General features: G+C 43.8%; 2 protein-coding genes across 3 annotated transcripts in view; both read right to left on the bottom strand.

Annotated features, from left to right (window-relative positions):
- Positions 1-320: 320 nt before the first annotated feature.
- LOC131289965 (phosphatidylinositol 4,5-bisphosphate 5-phosphatase A-like) lies at positions 321-14,736 on the bottom strand. 2 transcript variants are annotated; one of them, XM_058319320.1, is made up of 8 exons: positions 14,486-14,736; positions 5,092-5,214; positions 4,791-5,016; positions 4,545-4,720; positions 4,241-4,471; positions 4,008-4,161; positions 1,727-1,864; positions 321-1,641 (listed from the first exon to the last, which is right to left on the bottom strand). In XM_058319320.1, exons 1-8 carry the CDS (start codon positions 14,515-14,517, stop codon positions 1,360-1,362), a joined length of 1,362 nt encoding a protein of 453 aa, XP_058175303.1. In that variant the 5' UTR covers positions 14,518-14,736; the 3' UTR covers positions 321-1,359. The 2 variants fall into 2 exon arrangements, with proteins under 2 accessions (XP_058175303.1, XP_058175302.1); XM_058319319.1 differs by having other exon boundaries at positions 1,727-2,002.
- A 5,337-nt stretch (positions 14,737-20,073) lies between these two features.
- The window catches only part of LOC131285582 (uncharacterized), a 40,902-nt gene continuing 38,466 nt past the window's right edge, over positions 20,074-22,509 (bottom strand). The window contains exon 3 of the mRNA XM_058314441.1: positions 20,074-20,192. Within this exon, the coding sequence (XP_058170424.1) occupies positions 20,074-20,192 (119 nt within the window). The remainder of the gene's footprint in view (positions 20,193-22,509) is intronic.

A 22,509-nucleotide genomic window follows, 5' to 3' on the forward strand; every position in this document is an offset into this window, starting at 1 on the left:
GAATAGACCGACCAACCCCGGATAATCGTCGAATATTTTGTGAAATCCATTGATTTTATTCGATATTCGATTCGATTTGGCCCCTAGTATGCTTGAAAATGATAGTACACATTGTCGAAGAGAAAGATCGAGTCAGTTGTATTCAGAGAGTGATTGGAAGAGACAAATTAAGTAAGCACAAGGAAACCTGAAATCCTTCATACAGCATCCTTCTTATTGTTCGCTTATCTACTTAAACTGTACATTCACCGGTAGACTTAGTGTATCTTCTTAGACCAGGATCAGAACAAACGATAGAAAATAAAAGTAGCATCTTTCTTTTGTATTTTTACATTTATTGGTCGTATTCGTTCATGCGAAAGACAATGTGTTTTAAGATTCACAAGAGCAATGGAAAATTAACAAGTAGAATATAAGGGACGTGACGTCTACACTTTTCGGCATTTTGATTGGCGTACACATTTGCTGGTCTGGAATTTCTGCTCTTCTAGTGGTTTGGCGAAACAACTAACTTGTAGTGTTTAAGTATATGCATGTGTATAAATATCGTAGTAAATGGTACCCGTGATGTGTGACCTACACTCGTGTGTTCAGGTGGAAAGAGAGAGAGAGAAAGTGAACATTCTTATAACAGAAACAAAAATAAAAAAATAAAATGAACCAAATAAAACTCTTCACAAAATTGCTAACAGTAAACTGTTGCTTACTTAAGGTAAAACATGTTGAACAATCAATCGGTTACGTAATTCACCCTGCACACCAGTCGCTCTAAGGCGGTCTAAATTGAAAAATCGAATGTTTGATAATGCTATTTTTGCAAGCGATAAGTTCTGTTGATAATAGTTTGGCGGCAGCTATATGGTGCTCATAAACAAGATCAGATATCAGCACTGATATCATATAGCTGAATTGAACTGATCGATGTGTAAGTGCACCGTGAGTTAAAGTGTTTAATTGCATTAATCTAGGTAAGCTTACGCAGTAAGGCCTCCATCCTGATAAAGTGTGAATTTCTTTGATTCCGACAAACCTTCGCTTGCAGACAATGTATGGCGCTCTGATAACGGTGACCGGGACGGGGAAATCCTTTCACCATTTCATTTTGATGGTATTGTTTGAAATATTGGAAGATAATTCTAACCGACAACGGTTGTAAATGTTTTGTTTAAAAAGAACGAATTAACCATTGTAATACGTGTCCCGAAACCTATACCGTAAGAAGGTTTCGGTAACGAACTGTGATTGACCACCGGGCGAGGAAACCACCGGTCGATCATCGGATTTCCCCAGCGATTTTTTTTCGTGAGGGACGTCCGGATATCGATCGGGGTTCTGTTAGTAGCGTTTCACCCGGTGCAATCAATCGATATCGTCGAAGGAGGGCGACGGGCAGCGCTTCTCGACCGCGAATGGTTCACTGATACCGACGAGACCGGTAACACCACGCGTACCGGTGCTCTGGAAGTAGAGCAGCTGGTAGCGTTCCCCTAGCGGGAGGCTGACATTCTCGGAGAAGGTCAGCTGCACGGTGCGTGTGTTTTGCAGATGCTGAATTTGCTGCTCGTTCAGCTGGTGCTGCTTATCCTTGTACGTTTCCGTATACTCGTACGCAAGGTATTCGCTCAGACTAGTGAAGTTTTCCTGCAATCAAGTGTAATAAGTTAAGTGGGAGTATTAATAGGAACACGGTACGATCGTCGCCCGGAGAACCCGACGAACCACTTACCCGATAGATTCCGATCCAGTCGGCATTGCTCTCCTCGAAACCAGTCGGAATGACGTACTCGATCGTGTTCGGTTCCCCAACGAGCCATAGGTCGATCGGCCGGAAGGTGATCGTACGCTCGGTCGTGTCCTCGTACACCTGTCCGTCGGTCAGATCCGCGACGATATCGTCGAAAGAGTGAATATCGGTATTGTTAGCCATGGCGAGCTTATAACTGAGCCGATTATTGTGATACTTCCGGAAGTGTTCAGCATTGTACTGGGATTTACGACTGATCTGTTTGTGGGTGTGTTTTTTTTAAACGAACCGCACACAGCCAACACGTGCGAGTGCGAAAATAGGTTCGAGTGGAACGCGGTATAAAGGAAACGCCACAGCGCCGATTGAAAGGAGACGCGCAAAACCCGGACCCACGACCGGACCGTGCACATACAGCAATCCGGCGGCAAACCGGCCATGGTTTGGCCATGATGTTAGTTTGGTGGTGATACGAGTGGAACGTAGGTGCGGAGCGTGCGTGCGTGCGTGCATTTTGCGGACATACGTTACGATTCGATTTGTTTATTTATTATTGCGTGCATCCATTACATTACGATTACGTGCAGTTAAGTAGCAGCGTGCCAGTGAAGTTGTTGTAAATAAAAGAAAGAAAAAAAAGGAAAAAATACATTTACCACCCATAAGCGAATAAGGCAAACTATAAAGCAACAATTATTGGTTAAATTAGTTTTACCCATATACTGAAAGTGTGTTAGTAACAAGCTAAAGCATGCATTTGAAGTGACAAAACAAAAATATCTCACGCCATACAGTACAGTAATAAGCAGGAAAAATAAAGCTTTTTCCTAAATAACTTTCACCGGTTTTGAACAAATAATCAAATAGGAAAATGAAGTAGTTTTTTGCGGAAAGTACTAGAGATTGAAAAGGGTTATTCTTACTATTTAATACGATCGCAAGAATCGCCTTATGTTTTTTGCCTCTAAATACGAGTTGTTTTTCTAAATATTTCATGTTATTTTTGTTCAACTCCTTTACATATCTTATAACAAATGCTAATTTAGCTACACAAGATACATCAAAAAGTGAATTGAAAATGCTTAGTTTTGTTGCCGTTTTGAAATCTTGAACAATTTCTGATTAGATATCGATTATTTCTATAAATGGATCTTCTTAGTTTCATTCTGTTGAAAATATAAGTTAAAATTTGGAAATTCGTGCATATTCACATAAGCAATCTAAAGCAGTTAAAGTTTCTTTTCCCATTCGAATAATACTGTTCAGTGTGGTCAGGAAATCCTTAATCAACTAAACTAAATACCAAAGTTACCATGCCTTAAAATATATGATAAAGTGATCGAAATGGTTAAACACACACGGTTTGCCAACCATCTTCCCGAATGAATGAACGGAAAAGGCTGTTTGTGCGATCGATAAGCGTCCTGAAGCTAGCGGCTTTACGCAAGACCGGCAAAAGTCGAACTCACCCTAGCTGCCTCCCTAGGGGTGTCAACTAGTGCGCTCGTTCGGTTCGGCGCCACGGGACGTCGTTTCTTGCGCCTTATCGTCTTGTGCTTGCCGCTGGCCGCCTGCTCGGTGGCGTACTGCACATTGCCATTCTCGTCCTGACTAACCCCAAGCGAACACTGTGTCAGAGGTCGGGGCCCGCGTATCAACGGGCGCCAGTAAGGTAGGACGGTTTGGTTACAAATGAAACAGAAAGGAAGTTAGAAGGACAAGAAACAAAAAAAAACAAACACAAAGACACACACACAAACAAACATACAGGGCAGGTTTTTTCGCAGACGTTATGGAATGGAATGGGAAAATGGAAAACTCATCGAACATCGGGAGATGGGGATGTGATTAGATTCTCTTGTAAACATCACAGCCTGATCAGGCACGATTGAGGACGGAGGACGAAATTGGATTTCCTTGTCGGTTGTGGCTAGTTAGTAAATCGTTCAATCAGGGACCCTTCATGGTAGCACATGAGCACATTGATCACCCGGTGTGCAGATTGATCACCCGGGATGAATGTATTTGTACAATGGTGAACACCCGGAAGATCCTCGGCGGGTGAGTGAGTGGGAATAAATGTATCCTGGGTGGATGTGTTCCAATGGAATGGATAACTCTTTCGTGTTGATAAACACACACATATGTATCTTAACCACACCACATTGTTCACACAAACCCCTTCTTTCCCAGGCACGCACAAAAATGACCAGGTCTCGGAAGCCATCGTCATGTGCCGCCAGCAATCGATCACGTCACATACCTTGAGGGTAAACTCACTGGTGACCGGCTTGTGGTCGCTAATACTGTAGCTCGGATGGCTCTTGTAGGAGGTTTGCTCCACCGTAAGCCGCACGTTGCGGTAGTTGTTCTCATTCACGGCGTACAATATCCGATCGGTCCAGGCGGGTCGTCGTCTAAAAGAAAGTATCGTTAGTTATCGCTCCCGATATCGACTATTGCAAGATGGAGTGGTTTGCGCTCGCCTATCCTTACTTCATGTCATACTCGCTCGTGCCATGCTCGAACTTGAACGTCGGCGGAAACTGAGGCAACCGTTCCTGGAGCTTCTGGAACGCGCGGCCTTCGCGGCGCACTAGTAACAGCTGGTCCTTTTCGATCAGCTGCTTCAGCTCGTCGCGAGCCACCATGGCACGGATTTCATCGGCGGACGTCGTCGCTTCACCGGTCAGTCGGAAGTTCAGGTCACCGAACCAGAACACATAACTGGCAGTGGGGGAAAAGAAATGGCACGGATTAGCGCAAGGTGGTTTCAGGGAAGTACTCGCACGATGTTTACTCATGGTCAAAAATGGACTCCTTCGCCTTGATGTGGAATTTCTGCTCCTGCACGATACGTTCGTAGTCGCTAATACGCTCCTCCAGCATATGGTCGTGTGCGGGCAGGTGGGAGTTCACCAGACAGATTGAGCTACCGTACACGTTCAACCGTATGCTGACCGCTCCCTTGTTGCCCTGCAAGAAGCGTTCGATTTGTTGTTGGATTAAGTTCCCTTGGCCCACCGTTGTTTCGCAAAAGCCCTACCCAGATTCCACCGAGACCCGTACGGGTGTACTCCGTTTCGACCTGGCGAAGATGCAGCAGGTGTTTCCGGCGGGCAAATACCGACAGCAAAAGCCCCTGCATCTGTTCCGTCTTGATAACGACATAGTCCCGCTCCTTCAGCACCTCCTTGAACTTCTGCGTCCATAGATCATCCTTGAACAGGTTGAACAGCGTGTTCTGCGGCTGAGCGTTTACCTCTTGCAACCTAAAATCGAACACAATAACGCGATATAAAAGTGGGTCATAGAAATATTTTCGTTTCATTTCCGTTTCCACTTACCCAATCACGAAAAAATCCGGAAGGTGTGTGTCCTGTTCCGGTCGGTTCTCCAGGCCGAGCAGTTTGTTGAGCGAAATGTTTTCCGGAAACTTGGTGCTCACGTTCCAGGTCACGATGTAGATTCTGAGGGTGATGGGAAGCAAAAAGGTAAGACTGAAGGTTTACATAGACGGTCATAAAGGTAGATCCTAGTACTAAATACACTAAACACAATAGATTAAGTTAGATCTAATCCAACGAAATCGGTGTTGAAAGTGTACCGAAAATATCTCAATATCTGTATAAAAAATGATCAGTAAAAAAATTCTGTTAACTAAAGGATGCCACGATTCATTTAAAATTTATTTCGTAAGGAATGACGAAATTAGTTAAATTCAAAATACACAATCTTCAACGTAATGCTGCCAAAGCATGTAAAAAACTAAAACAAGGAAACATAATAAACAATAAAGTTTACAGACATCATACACGACGTCACTGACGGAAGCATTAAGAAAAAAGACTAATGCTATTACCCATTATCCTACACTCTCTTTTTATTCGATTAATTCACTGAAAAGCGCGTTGCATAAACCGCATTACCCAAAAAACCTTCCGTTCACGTGCAGGAAGCAAAGCGTCGGCATGTCCATCATGTCCGATGATTTTTTTTTGCATTTTCCGTTCGAAAACCAATTTGCTATCAATTGGCCTTAATTTCAATCCTTCGTTATCAACAGTTCCGCATGTGCATTCGCGTACGATATACGAGCCACTTGACCGTTCTACGAGTAGTTAAGTTTTAGTTGTAAAGATAAGGGCTCGCGATGACAGGCAAATCTTTTGGAAATTAAAGTACTCCGACTTTTTGAGGTGCGGCATGAATTGCTAGCCACGGTGGGCTTATGGCCTGCTTTGCTACCCAGGGTTATCGTTACCTATGCGAATGGTGCGTTCGATACGCCTGCTTTGCGGGATAAGATTTCCGACGACGCTTGGAAGATTTGCGCCCGAACATTGTTGTCGTAAGTCTTCTCTTGCACACGCCCCAAAAAAGAATGTCTCTTTGTTGGGAGATAAAGATCACAGATGAAAAACGCTAGACAGGTTTATTGTACACTTCTTACTCGAAGCACGATCGTTAAAAACACAGAACCGTTTGCAAAAGCGTCACGATTCTTCACAAATTCGCTCCCGGTTTTCCACTTTCCACCGATCGGACGCGTGCCTCGCGCGGGCAGTAGCGATCTTGAACTGATGATGATCGCACTGGATCGGATCGGATTTCGACTCGGAAAATGTTAACGGTGCCTCTTCACGAGCCCGCACGCCCGCGGCTGGCCGTCAGCTGGGGTTCGAGGTAATATCAGCCAAACGCACCAACACACACACGGTGGTCAAGTGGCCGCCAACAATTACCAGCGTAACCCGAAAAAAAAGCGCTTCCATTGCACGCGGAAAGCGCGGGGAAAACAAGTTCGCATGGTAAGGCCGGAAAATAAAATTTCGCAGCGTTTGACTCACGAAAGGGTGTATGCGTGTGCTGGTGCCTTTTTCCTTTTTTTCTGCCGTAGCGGAATTGACCGATAAAAGCAGCAGGCCGTTTGGGGTGGGTTGGGTATCTCGGAGGGGCAATGTTGCTTTTCCGCGGTCTAGCGGAACTTAAAGGAACAGTGTTCCAATATGCACCTTCCAGCTTAGTGTTTCAAAAATGATTAATCCATTATCACATTTAAATTTTTATCGTTAAGAAACAGCTTTAAATACGTTAACATCTTGATTACTAGCTACTTTTAGCAACTTCGAACATTTTTAACTCATTGGTTCATGCGATCCATCCTGTGCAGTATGGATTAAAAGGTAATGTAAAAGTATATTCACCATTTAACCTCCCGTGAATGATTTGTTTAAACCGTTATGTCCTTTAAACGAACCGCTAGCGTTCAAATATTCGAAAAAAGGCATGTGTCACGTTTTGCATAGCTTCAGGATCGCGGTCGGGGCTTCATTTATATTTTTACCTTTTTTGCTTTTTACATATGGCTGGAGAGGTTTGAGTTTTTTGTTCATGAATTTATAAATATGAAGTCATTCGATTGCGACGAGAAGGGGGCCTTATTGGGGATTTTACTCCATATGATTCAAGATTAAACAAAAGGTAAAAGAGTAAATGAGGCCCCGGGCTAGATTCTCCTCTTCCTACTGGTTTACATTAAGCGCCTGAAGCTATGCAAAGCGCGACGCATGCATACTTTTCAAATATTTGATCGCTAACGGTTCGCTTAAAAGAACATAACGGTTTAAACTAATCACGCAGTGGAGGTTGAATGCGGGTTAATATACTTTTACATGTTAAGTTACTGTAAGTTACTAGTAACTAAACTATACCACACATGATGGACAGCATGAAACAATGAGTTTAGTCGAAGAAATGAGTTGGAAACGGCGGCGCGCCCGCAGCGAGCGCAGCGAGCGGACTGCGCTAGGTCTACTGAAAAAGAGAGTTTGTTATAGTTTTGAGAAATAAGGGGGGCCCGTGGGCCCCCCTCATACCGCACCCCTAGGTTGATTGCGTAGCCGAAATTAACGGTACACACTACGATTCAAATACTCGTAGGTTGAATTTAACGAATTAATGTATCACCAATTGCATACATTCAGTTTAAACGTCCACAAGAGGTGTACCCACGATCGAAAACATGGCGGCCGGGGCCTCATTTACTCTTTTACCAAACAAAATTTTTATCGTCAAATTTGCGGGCCAGCCGAATTTTAAAAGAATGAAGCAAACGAATTTAAAAACATACAATATTCTGCCCAAATAGGTACGGTGCCTTTCGCCCCACCGGTGTATATTGGAACACTTTCCCCTAAGCTGAACTAAAAACTAGGACGAATTGCAATGATGATCGGATGGGCCTTAAAAGGTGGGGCGGCTGACGGGCGTGAAAATCGAATGTCATTATTACCTGCACCGTTTTTGTATTTTCTTTTTCCAAACTATAACCATGCATTGCAAATGTACGTTTCCGCAGTGGGTGAATCGATAAGTTAGATGAAGGGGATTTCAATCGAGTTTTAGTTCTCAAAAATGGCTGTAAAAGTAACTATTATGTCGAGTAAAAGGGTGTCAATGTTTTCGAGCAATAACAATTGCAACACTTTGTACGTTTTACTTGAAAAACTACATAAATAAAGCAAGAAACGATTGGGAAACATAAACATGCGTTATTTATGAGCAGATGCTCTTTACTGGCCCGTTATTAATGTGCGCTTTTCACGAAAACTGTGTGTACACACCGATGCCGGTTTCCTCATGCGCATGGCAAAGAGCGAGGTTGTTTTGATGCGATTGTCCTACCGCTACTACCACTCCTTCGCCTCGACACCACCGCTCGAAGTGCCCTCGGTCGACGCAATTGCATACTAAAGGCTAGGCGCCACCAGCCTTTGCCCAAATGTTGGATGGTCTGCGTTCGCCGGACATTCATCCAAAAGGCGCGACGAAGTACCGTGACGGAATTCCTCACCCGCAACCGAATCACCGGCAACACGTGGATGCCATTGCGCAACCTCCACCACCACCACAACCACCCACGGGGGTGTGCACGCAAACAATTTGGCAAATGAAGGAAAACAATACACTTCGCCCAACACCTCCACACCGGCGAGGAGGTTGGAGGGGTTTAACCATCGTTTCTGGCAGCAGGAAGCGCAAGCAATGGTGATGAATTATTTGTCCATTCCTTTCGTGAACTGCAAACCTCCTCAGGTGTAAAGCAATGATGGCAAACCTAGTCCCGCGTGTTTGATCGAGATGATGTTGGAAAGGTACTTTAAATTTTATGTTTTCCATGCTCGCGAAACCCGGGTGTACAATTCTACTGATTCATTGCGAAATTAATGACCTAAGGTAAAGGGTGTGCTGTCGTCATCAGCTGGAGATCAGATTGCGATTATTTAACACTACAATTACTCCAATTTATTTCTTAAGTTTAAACAATTCTACCAAATGTTAATGCATGACTTTCACTCATCGAATAGAATGTTAATTTTTATATATTCAAAAATAAAATTCTCTTTTAAAAATTAAACATAAACCGCGGTAAAGTTTCAAACGTGAAAATCGCGATAGTTCTAGTGTTTACCAGCAGTTTAACGCAGTTTAAAGTTGTTATTTAGCTTGGTAATATCTTCTATGGATACATAATTACATAAGAAAAATAAGGATCATGAAAAAAATGCCTTCAACTGCAATCACGTGCAGTGCGAAGTCTCGGGAATTCCCGGAAGATTCATTAGGCGCTAGCATTCTATTAGTGTGCCCCCTAGTGACCCATTAATTTGCCGGTGGTTGGCGCGTGTCTAGCGTTTGGTGTGACCGTGCGCAGACACTACCCACACTGCGATTGCCAGTGACGGATGCACCGACATCGATGAGCAGCATGAGTTCATCTGATAATGGCACGTGATGTCATGGATGGAGTTTGTTTTCTAATCTACTTTTCTTTATCGATATAGGCAAAGAGTAAACATGTTGAAACCATAAGAAGAAAAAAACTAGATTACTTTTAGGAGGCAGACTAAAAATTGATAAACTGTAGATTAGCGGAGGACTACACAGTTCGTCTTCCAGAAAGCAAATTTATTGTAAAGAGACCATGCGGAAAGTTGGCTTGTCACCCATTGCATTCCTTTAGGCACCATTGTCCAAACAAAGGGTGACCGAGTAGCCCTTTGAGGCCTAGCCTTGGCTCACATTTGTGCCGCAAGCTATGCAAAGCGTAACACATGCATTATTTTCGAATATTTGAGCGTTAACGGTTCACTTAAAAGAACATAACGGTTTAAACTAATCATGCACTGCCCACACTCGCATATCAGTCCCATTTGACTATTCATCACTTTTGAGCACACCATGACTAATTTTCGTTTTCAATATATTTTCGAAAAAATATCTCAAAATGGCCATTTAGTGCATGCAAATGTGAAAAAAAATACCATATTGATTGCGTCCCATATTGAAAGTCTCATATATGTTTTCTTTGCTAAAATTAAAGAAATGTCATAGTTATTGAAACTTTAACAATTTTGTAATATAAAGTAATTGAAATAAACAACAAATGGTTGTAATTCAAGCGTTTTTTAAAAATTATATTATACTCTGTTAAAGTGCAAACATCCGTATGGAATGAAAAACCAAACATCCATGTTTTTACGTCCAAGGTAAACAAAGTATCATATAGGATGGGACTGATATGCGAGTACTTTTGCTTTCGCCTTCGAAAGTACCCGCATATCGTGTCCCATATGGTTTATTTTCACCATTTTAGTATTGAAAAATTTATTTAATATAAATGTCGTTCTCAAGGAAATGTTTGTGTTATAATACAAAAGTTGTGATCAACCAAACATAGATTTTATATCACTAATAACAGCAAAACATAATCTTATGTTAAGATTTTCAATCGCTATTTTCTCAATATGATGATGTTTCAAATGGGACTCATATTCGAGTATAGTGCAGTGGAGTTTGAGTAAAGGGGTAATATACTTTTAAATATTAATTAATCTTTTAAATGATACTACACAGGATGAATAGCAGGAGTTTAGCCAAAGAAATGAATTTTAAACGCGATTTGTGGCGATTTATTTATGCAGCAACATTTTGGCTTGGCGTAGTTTATTATTTTCCTGGGATGGAATGCATAGTACAATTTTAATTCAACGCTTTACACTCAACCCTACTGAAGATACACAACATTAACCAATCACAAGATAATGGAACGCTAATGTCCTACAAACCTGTGGACATTCTAATTTATGTTCCCACCGCCATTAGGTTTCGTTGGTAAGGCTCTATTTTCGATATGTTATTATCATTGAGTCTATGAGGACTACTTTTCTTCAAAACCGAGCATTGAATGATATTTTAATTTTGCTAGACAGCGTAAAGGTATAAAAATAATCATAAAACCAGCCCAAATGTAACGCTGTCCAGCTGTCTAATGGGTTTTACCGGTAAAAATAGATTCTAAACCAATCCAGACGAACCTAGAGAGGCAGGTACGAGACCGGGATGGAGTGTTTTAGAGCGCACAAACTACCTCTCCGCGGTGTCAGGATGTTTATTTTTGAAAACTTACCATTGACCTGTTGCATCGAGATTATGCATAAATAAATTTTGCATGTCTTGTGCGCGAAAATGGTTAGGGGAGGGGAGTAAAATAGTTTACCCCGAGAACTGGTTTAGTTTGCGTGCTCTAGGGTGATCATTTCCTACACCATTCCAATGGTACGCAGCTAAAGAGGAACGTTGGGCAATAAACCTAACACCGTGCAGTACAAACCCTTTCCGGCAGGAGCAATTGCAATCGCCCGCAAGGATAGGCACAAATAGTGGCGAGTGCAAACATGAAATATGCAAAATCAATAGTTTTCCAATCCGGGAGCGTCGTTGCCTCTTTCACTCTCCTTGGTTTTCTCTGTGCATGCGACTGCTGGGCCTGCACACACACAATACGGTAAAAAGCAAGCAGGACAATACGAAAACGGAACTACTGGGGTGGGAAAAGGCTCGAGTGCCTCTGGACGGAAGATGCCCTTGCAGTGCACTGCACCAGAAGGGGCTACTGCTATTACATAGTCTTTTTCGTTCGCTTTCAACGTCCGCGGTGTTACGTGAGGGCAGCACTTTTAGGTCACCCGATGCTTTTAAGATGAAAGGGTTCCTCCCGACCCCCAAGAGGGAGGTGACGATGGGACGCACGCTTTCGCGGAGGTCATGATCGATATCGTGACACCACAGCTGGTGCACGCCGCCAACATGGTCATGAAAACGGTGGCCCCCCCCCCACCAAAGGAACACGCCATAATGACATGGGCAGACGAGAGCTCCATGGCGGCGATGTAGTTGGATTTTGCGTCAGAAACTAGTGCGCACTCGTGGATAAGGATCAGATTGTGTGGCGGCCAGATAATTGAACGAAAAGTAATACAAAGGTAGTGAATGCACAAAAGCAGTAATTTTACCCACATTGAATGTTCAATGGATATTATGGACACAAGAGTAGTGTTGGGCCTTATGAATCTTTCACCTAAGATTCATCGAGATTGATTCGTGGATCTTTTGGGATTCGAATGTTGAAACATTAACGAATCATATGAAACCTTAATAAATCTTCATGCATTTTTTTGTGAATCTTAGACGAATCTTCAAGATTCTTCCATCAACGAGGCGAACAAAAAAAGGAAGGCCTCTCTTCCCAGTTTTTCCTTTTCGTTGGGTTTACTTTGCTGATTTTTTTAACATTAACGAATCATTGGGATTCATTTCAGATGTCAGATTTTTATTTTGAACATTTTAAAGCATCATCAAATTAATGTATAAGCTTCAAGAAATTAACGTACCTAAAAACCACTTTTAGTAATTTGTAAAGCATTTGATAATAAGAATGTTTTCTACAATTATTTTAACTTTTCATTGTGTGTTATGAAAATGTGTATGAATCAACGATAAAAACTCTTTTTCGTTATCTGGTAGCTGCATTATGGCTTACGCAGAACATGACAATTTTAATAGTTTCTGTAGTGTAATTCTATTAGCGTAAGCATAAACTATTTTTTGTTTTTAAACAAAATTTAACAAAATTGTACCTTTAAGGGAAATTTGTTGGTACTTTTGTTAAATTTCTATTGATTTACAATTTGTTTGTAACAATAATTTACAACAACAAAAATTTGAGTTGAATTTGAGAAAGTTAGTTAAATTTTTTTCTTCGAGTCATTTGTGGTACACAGCTAAAATTGATCCAAAATTACACAAAATTTGCACAAATTTAAATTCAGCTTCTTCTGACTTCTATTTTTTTCACCTTGGTAACGATTTCGATCGTAGGACAGGAGAGCTTGGAGCTTAGCTTGAAGTTCGCAAACACCTCAATGTTCCAATTTCCCAGTACGTGTTCAATTATCTCTATACAACACTCGCCTCGCAATCAATGAACGCGATGGCAAACGATTGCTTTATCCCTCGGATTTGCCTCATTTGGTTTCCTCTTTGGGGACCACGGAGGGGATGCAATCGATTCACATGCTTCCCACCCTGCAGCATCACGACCACGAGAGGGCTTAATAACAGCGATAGCGAAATTCACCCCAAGATTAGCGTTGCACAAGCCACGCGACCTACGACGCAAGGAGAGAAAGGAAGTAAACATGTTGTGACGTTTTGCGGGGCTGGCCTTTAGTCGCGAGTGACATCAGAGCACGGTTAGTACGGGTGAGCGTATTCGCGGTACGAGATTTTCTTTAGGATTGCATCTTACCACAGTCATCTTTGGTGATTGCCACGTGTTCTTTTTTTCTGAGAAGGACCTTAGAACGTTAAGGTACGAAAAAGATTGACGTCATTTGGGCATCGTGTCGTGTTGGTTGAACAAGAACCCTTGCGCAACCTATGACGCCAAATGTGTGATAGCAGCTGCACAAACTTACTCAAGCGTTCTTTCAGATTGTAAATAACGTTGCCCCGGAGGGGCGAAAGGGGTAAGTCTTAAGGGCAGCTGGCATCGTTTTAAGTGTACAGAGGATTAACGCTACCAAGATGTAGGATTATGGATTATTTGTATGAACCTAACGTACCATGGCACATAATTTTTTTTTCTACCCTCTACCCGAGGATAAGGGCATGATAAGCGCGATAAGTCAGGAAGTCTTCCTCAAGTTTCGCCGTTCCTAACGGTTTGATGTTACTTGAGCAATCTTTGCTAGGAAGCACGCGTAAATATGATTCGACCCCCTTCGATACGATAAGGGTGCCTCCTTCGGCCACTTATCGTCCACGTCCTATCGATTCGCGGTTCCTTCCTTCCAAAGCCCTCGGAACTTCAATCGATAGACGGTGGGGCAAAAACAAAGAAACTCGTAGACCCTTAAAGGTATATTTTTACCCAACCATAACAATGCTACTCAAAGGCCGGGGAGGAAAGAAACGGGCACACGATAAAGCAAATAAAATTCAATCGATCCAGACCGGGTCGGATTGTGCCTTTACGTAGAGGCGTTATGTCATCAGCGTACCACCACCTTCCTATCGCTAACGGAACCGGTGACCCCTTAAGGTCTGGTCACGCCGAAAAGGATACCGAAAATAAAACATGATCAATTTTATTGAACCTTTCCGATTGGTTTCGCATGAAAAAAGACGCATCACCGCGTCAAGGATTTTTTTTTTGGGGCGCAACATTTGTGGTAAAACGGTAAATACGGTTCGATGGAGCTTTCGAAACCGTTTAGCCCTTTGAACTCTCGGCTGGCGGAGTTCGGAATCAAAACGTTTACATCAAGCGTCCTCCCGGAAGACCACCTCCTTGGTCGAGTATGTTTGGCTTTGGATCGATAAATCGGTACTCACTTCACATCCCAGCTGCTGTTGCAGAAACTCATGTTGCTCTCGATCGTTGTCTCTGCCGGTGTTCGTCCTTAATTGGTGTGGTCCTCGTCTCGGACTAACTGTCTTCCTGGGGTTTGCACTAAACTACTGGCACGTAAGTCACGACTCCGGGATGCACCGTGGTCCGTCGATCCTGAAGGTTTGTCCTACACTGCGCGCCCGGATCGAACCGATTGCGGCTTCATCGGTTTTCCCCTCCGGCACTGCTGCTACTCGGGTTTGCTGCTGTTTGCGGGGCGGGAAATGGGGACAGGATCAACAACACACCAAAACGGTCACTCTAACCACCAAAATCCCGAAGAAAATAGACTGCTTTGTGAAATGTTCGCAAACCGCAAGAATTTGACTACGACGCGAGCAAACAACAGATGCGTTTGATCGCCGGATACGAATCGTGTTACCCGTGTTTGCGGTTGTCCATCTTGACGCGTTCCAAGAAAGCAAAAAGGGATGAACTTCAGTTCGATGTTATCTTATCGTTATCGCGCGTTTCTCTAACCGCGAGCGCAAGCGAGTTTGACCACCCTTTCCGTGCTCCTTCGACTCCACCAGGTTCGTTATCAAATAATTATCGCATTGTTATCGGATGTTGGAGTAACCTTAAAAAAACCCAACCTAAACCAATGCGGTGGACTCATGTTGGTGCCTTCGCGAACGGGGACTTTTAGACCAAATTCCTGCAATTTGGTCAAACAAAAATTTGATAAAATGTTGCAAATCGTTTGGCGGACGAAGGTGACCAACCCAAGCGCCACAAGCTTCGGGTCGAGATAGGGAATTCAATGGGCAAGAGCGAGATGGTGATATCCTTGTCTCTTTTACACCAACGCAGAAATTTCCCCGTCCCGCCACTGCCAGAAATCTCTCCTTACCGCGCCCATCTGTTGCCGCGGCAGCTGATCCGAACTGAAAAATCGAGGTTTGTGCATCAAAGTGCGCATGCGCAATGCAATACGGTACGAAGTTTAAATGCCCTGCGCGATCGGGTCTTCGAAGACCCAGCGCGAGCGATCGAAAACCCAGCGCGAGCAATCGTAGACCAGTCGAATACCCAGCGCGGTCGAATACGGACGTACGGGTACCCGCACGGGTATACCCAGCGCGGTCGAATACGTACGTACGGGTACCCGTACGAGTATACCCAGCGCGAGCGGTCATTCATTCTTACGTACGCAGCGCAAGCGATCGCTAAATGAAGAGCAAAAACCGAAACGCGGTGGCCATATGAATTCGCTCCGCGAGAGGTTTAAATGGCTAGAGCGGGTTGAGCGCGAACGATGCATTCCCATACAGTCCATACAAACGACTACGCAGTAGATATATATTGGGCCTTTAGCACACCGTTCTCAACAAAGAGCGACGGTCTTGCGGTAGGTGCGCAGAGGCCGGAGTGGAAACAACGCGGTTCAATTCCGCGTAACAGCTCGAGACATGAGAATGTGTAGAAGGAAGAGAAGAGAAAAAGAGCGAGGGCCCCGAAAGGGGGCCACCATTTTTCGTTTTTGCCGCGGCAACTTCGGTTTTGCTTCGGAAATTTCCAACCAAATCTTTCTGAATATTCGTGTCCCGATTTGGCCACAATTTGGCTGGCTTTACTTCGTGCAGTGTTTCGGGGGAACGTCGCTGCCACCGGGCCACGGTCACCGATCGTAAATACATCGCGTCGTTTGGCCTTTCGTTCAAAATGCCGCCACTGTGAAGCCCCGACTCAGTCGAGCTGTATTGGATGCCGGGCGGTTTGTCGGTTCACCCCCTTCTATGGGGTTAGCTTTTTTTTTCTTTTAATTTTCAAAACCGGCTCGTTTCCATCGACTAGCGCGCGAACTGAACTGCGCTGCCAAGGTAAGTCACTGCACGAGTGGTGTGTGATAATGGTGAGACTATGACAAGCGTGTCTCGGCCTGTGTCCAGGAACTTTCAAGGTCATCGCCGGGGGCAATGGTGGAGGGTGGTGGAGGTTTGTTTCACGCTCCAGAGCGTGATCATGCACTCGAGGTGTCCGTCGGATTGCTAAAAGTAAAATAGTTTAGAAAACCGATTTAAATTCCATACACAACTCTGAATGATATCTCTTCAGTCCAGCCAAGCTGCGACGTTGATCTTCGGTTGCTTCGTTGTCCTTTGTAAAAAAAAAACGCATATCTACTTCTTGCAGCAATTTTAACCTTGTGCGCAAACAAGATTTTTCCTCCATAAACAAAATGGTCAACATGCGGCCTTGATGAAACGCTGTTGTGGCGTTTTATATTGGTTTAATGAAACAAGCAGCTCGTTTTTATCGTACCACAAACCGCCCGCATCTTTGGCGCTGTATCAGTTTTGCGGGACATTTAATTGCGGTAACGTGCTTTGAGCACTTCTTGCGGTTGCTTCGATGGAGGAAGGGTGGACATTTTGGCAGTATGTTAAACGGAGTAACCTTTGCACACATTATTCTCTAGCAACCGTCGTTTCCACGGGAACTTTACGACCTATTTTTTCTCCCCCACTGTAGGTCGGTTGGTGTTGTTTTTTTTATCGGTTAATAATCTATACTGGGAAACACTAGCCGCGAGGCTATTCAATTATAATTTGTATAGGACGGTACCTTTTCAAATGCTAATTGAACATCATGCTTCACACCACAGCACCATTCAGCAATTTATCGAGTTTATCCGACTGTCGTCTGACGTCGTCGTTTTCGCGTTCGTTCTTGTATGGACGCCTTCTGGCGGGTGTATTGAACGGATTAGTAGTGTGTTGTTGAATCTATTTTTAATGCTCGATTATTAACAACCAACACATGGTTGGCACACACGTTTTTCGCGTGAATTAAGATGCGCTGCTCGGGGAGGAGGTTTACGATTTTCTGGATGGTTTCATTTTCATTGCCGAACCAGCATTCAAACCACAACTACACTTCATAGGCACTGCGAGTACGTACTTTTAACTGTGTCACACATTTGTAAACATTCCAATGTACACAAGGAAAAAACAACTGGGCCAGACACGAAACTGGGGAGCACACTTTCGGCGACGTAGGGAAGCAAACTGATACGGCCAACTTAGCATAACAAAGTACCACAAATTCACAAACATCCGATAGAGGCTAATGATGCACGGCTAGAACACGACACTGCAGGCATTCATTAAACACGATTAACGAACGGGGTGTTTATGTCCGTTTCCATCCACGCCTCCCGAACCCATCGCCTAATGAAAACAAAACACAGCCGACAACAACACCCCACAATTCTTACCTATCTCATCAAGAGTCGAAGAGAAACTGCAGATTAGTGTTGGCAGAATCGGGATTCGGAAGATTCGAAGATTCGATTCCTAGACGGATTCTTAAGATTCGAATCCTATTTGACGGATTCTAAAGATTTGATTTTATTAGGATTCGAATCAGATTTGATTAGTTTGGGACGTGATTTGATTCGATTCTGAGTTGTTCATAATCTATTTTAATCGACTCAATGATTAGCCGAATTAATCGCATAACAAGTCGATCTAGAGACAATGTAATTGATTTCAGTTTACTCAAATCGAACGCTGGGTAGAATGGATTATTGGACATAGATTGAGTTTTTTGCGCGACTTGGAAAAGTTAGACTTTTAGCGTACCCGACCGGGAAGATAGAAGAGGCTGTGCGCTCCTTGCGATATGAGGTCTGACCGGTGTCCTCGCTCGGGTGGACTCGCTCTAACGCTCGGGTTTTTAGATCCGGATCTCTAAATGGATTTGAATCGAAAGATTGGATCCCAACAGGTAATCGATTTTCCCAACACTAGATAGAACCTGCGAGTCAGCTGCCGAGATTCTGGAGTACTCGATCGGGCACTGCAAACGACGGACGTCAAATCGAATTATCTACGCATACAGCTTGGCTGCAAGCATCTTGGGCACGTTTGAATTTCGCTTACCTTAGCTTTCGATACCGCTGCACGTGATTGTAACGGAATTCAAAATTTCGGATGGTTGACAATCGTGTGCAAAACTAACAACACGCTCAATGATTTCTTCCTTTTCTTTTTATTCTCATAGAATACCTAAACCTACTTTCCGTCCGGTCGCGTTCGTTGTGTTTTAAATCGCTTAAAATCTATTGCTAGACATCTCTCGGTATATTATTGGAATGTAAAAAAAAATTGACGGAAGGGCTAAGCGAAGGCGAAAACGCACCGTTGAAACCGTCGGCTTATTATAAATTCTACTATATACACATTACCGCAGCCGCAGCTATGCGTTCAGACTTCTTTCGTACAGAGCTTAGTAAAAAGGGGGAGAGGGAGTTCAAACAACGTTGTTCTTGATGCCAGCATGTTTAACTGCACTGAAACCTATCTACTTAATCTCGAAAATGAAAGTCGCTCCTATCGGAAAGCGGCCATCACAGGCCATTAAAATAGTAAGGGAGTATTCTCTACGTTTTCCTTAAAACGATCTACGTCAATCGTATAAAAAGATGTTCTACTGATATACTGAATGGGTTAAAAGTATGAAGATTCTCGCTCGAGGTGTAGTTTGTATTTGTCTTTATCTTTAAGGCAACACTTCCTACAATTGTACGCTTCTGGAGTGATCTAGAGAGTGTCTTCGATTATGAAACTAATGAGCTTTTCTAACGTGCATCCTAGGGAAGATCAACTTTTCCGTTCGGGGAAGGTGAATCCTATCCTACTGGAGACGCACGGTAATTCATCTCCGCCTGGTAATTCTATACACTTTGCGTTTATGAAATGAAAAAAAAAAAAAATGGTAGCAATCAGCAAAGAGTGTACCTGTATCTAAATTCAAATCGTATGTGACATTAAATGTTGCTCCTGACAACTACTTTGAAAACTTTAGGAGGAACAAAGGAATTGGATCGTGAAACTGTTGATTCGTGCTTTGTTTGCAAGCTTTTCCTCTATTTGCTGTGACTGTGATGATAAATTGCACCGATGATTGCAGCGTCGGTTGCTCAATTGAACATTTTGTACCGGTGGTAGCTCCTCCAATGTATTTGCTTTTCTCCTCGGGCCCTCGTTTCCAAGCGGACCCGTGTCCTTCCTTTCCACCGTTTTTCGCCCTCGTTATAGCAGTTACCGTAGAGAGATCACATTTTCTCGTTTACTCTAAAAGTAAAAAAGGAACCAAAAATGGAAAGTATTCATTAGAAGGATGTTTTGGTAGTTTTCACAAATATTTGACGCTGTGATGGATGTACTTACTAAGTTAACTAAATGAAAACTATCGCACTATAGCAGCGTCCGGGTTCCCGATCGTGTCTCGTTGCCCTTTCGTGTTGAATGGATTTGCGGTGGTGCGTTCGTTTGTTCGCGCGCGTCGTCTCGAGTTCTTAGCATCTAAAATCACCTCTTCCGCCAACACGGCAGCACAACGGAAGCATCCTTAGTACGAGACACCACCCTCGTTGCCGCTGTATCTCCTCCCTTATCTAACCTTAGCTGTATCGTTCCGATTTACCACACTATCATTATCGCTGCGACATGTCTCTCGGCTGCTCCCATGCGCCCTGGCGGCCTTTTGAGGCCCGTTGGCCGTAACGAACCTTCGACCCCGGTCAGTACATCATGCCGGGATGTACACCGCCACCACGCTGGAAGTACACGTTCGGATTGCTGCTCATCGTTTGCTCGAGCGTCGTGTAGAGGTTTGTCTCATCCGGTCGCATAAACAGCCCTGGGGATGGGGTGGAGCGGAAAAGAAAGCAAAGGAAAACATCATTAAACATTGCGCCATCAAGCTAAACATAACCAAGGTTCGCGTCATTGTGAAGCATGGGGAATGTTTTAGACATCAGATTTAAAAAGGAGGAAAAGTAGCAGAAACTGCAGCAACAGTCGCATCGGAGACGCATCGGTTATATCAGCTATCGAGAGGAAACCGAGATGGAAAGAAGAGAAGGCTGGCAGCAGGGAGGGTAAAGGTTTGTAAACACGCGAATTATGAGCTGTACCTTTTCTGCAGCATGTTTTTCGAGCTTATTTTTGTAAATGGACCATCTTTTCGTACCCGCGCACTAGTTGTAGCTATTATTTTGACAAGCGAAATCTTTCCCCGGCCAACGAGTCGGAGGCTTGTTAATTAGGGGAAAGAAATTTACTACCGCCCCGCCTACCCTTGGCCATACCCGCAAACCCTAGCCTCAAGCTGACCGGAATGGACGCTTTTCACACAAGACGGAATGGCGGCGGCCCAAAACACAAAAACTGGCGCAACTGGCCCCACGGCACGGCGGTTTCACTTTCGGATAATTGGCCAAATGGTTGGTGTTTTGTTTTTCGTTGTTTTTTTTGTGTTCCACTGGGCGCTTAGATTGCGTGGCCCCGTCCGGGGCGGGGACTCCGGGAGGGATTAGTTTGAAATCGACCGACCGACCGGTGTGATCGAACCCGCACCCGAACCGTCCGCGTGTTTCGCCGTCGTTTATCTTGCCGCCCCGGTATGTTCGCGTTTTTGAAGTTTTGCTTTTAATGCTTCAAGCATAATTAAATTTTGGTTTCGAACGTTTTGTTTTTGGTTTTTCGCGGCAGTGGAAGGAAGGGCATTGGGGCCGGCGAAAGGGAAACAAATTAATGAGTTAACACGAAAATTCCATCCGAAACTGAGGAAAACAGTTTGCAGTAGCAGTTGAAGAATGCATTCCAAAAATTTTGATTAACTTTAGACGACTGGCAAAGGTTAATATTCCCGAGTTGTGTAACGTAGCAACAGTGCAGCTTAATTGCGATTATAATAACCCTGATCTTTTTAATTGATTTTTTAGAAAGACTAATTAAACCTACAAATTTTATCCTATACAATAAAACGAACCAAAGATTTTTTCCACTCAAAAGGTAAACTTTCGATACAAGTGAACTCAATGGGAACTTGTTTTAATTCATATTTAAATGCTACTGCAAAAAGTCACCGATCCTTTTAAGTTGCCTCGGGTCGTTTAAAATCGTTCGAAAGTTAACTGATGAAAAGGCTACCTGATGACGCACGTCGTCGAGCATTGTGTGACGGATTTTAAAAATTCAAATTTTCCTGAATCAAACCGTCGATACAGACGGTTCGCTTTCTTCGGTAGGGGAGGATTTTATTTACCAAAAACGAGTTGAATCAAATTTGTTTATGCGCATCGCTAACCGGGACTTGCCGGTTGAAACGAAGTGATTTAGATAATTTATTTTCACAAGGATGATAAGCCAACAAAAGGTTTTATCTGCGTCCGTGACGTAATCAGCCTTTCGCCGTAAATGACAGGAAGAGCTTTACGAGATGGTGAAACCGGCCAAGACGATGTTTCACTCCGGCGCGGAAAGTGGTTGAAAAGTAAGCTTTTTTTTTAAATTATCGGGAGATAATGATAAAGAAGTGGAGAAAAAAGAATCTCAACGTGAGGAAAGGTGTCAGTTGTAAAAAGTGACAACACATTCGAAGGCGCGCGCGCTCGGGAGTAAACTCCGTTGGGGCGTGTAGAAGTTTAATTTAATTTAGTAGCAGGGAAAATAATAAAATAAAAACGCACAACCACTCGAGTGGCGATAGTGTGGCCTTTGCAGAAAGTGAAAACCCCATGGCTCGTAAATTAGTTGCTCCGCGCGCTCCCCAAAACCCGAGCGAAAGGGAAGCGGTGCATTAAAATGGCGCACGCGGGCAAAAGCTTTCCGGCCCGCGAGTAAGAGCTCGGAGTGCGGAGTTGGGGTTGATTAAGTAGCTTAAGAGACTGCACCACGGAATGCAGCCTAATCCGGCCAGTGTTGGGAGGCGAAATCTGCTGCTGTAAGATCCATCTATTGTGCCACCGGTCGGGCCGTATTGAAATTAATAACAAGGCGCTCAGACAAGGGACAACAATAAACCGACGAACGAGCTCGCGAATCAGTGGGGCGCACCTAAATGGCCAGGGTGCGCTGAATGCGCGATGACGGTGAACAAATGTGCGATTACGCGCCAGATATCCGTCGCGGATCGCTCTGCGGAGGGAGTTGGCAATCCGGAGCAACTAGGC

The sequence above is a fragment of the Anopheles ziemanni genome, chromosome 3, assembly GCF_943734765.1.
Source record: "Anopheles ziemanni chromosome 3, idAnoZiCoDA_A2_x.2, whole genome shotgun sequence".
NCBI classification, from domain to species: Eukaryota; Metazoa; Arthropoda; class Insecta; order Diptera; family Culicidae; genus Anopheles; species Anopheles ziemanni.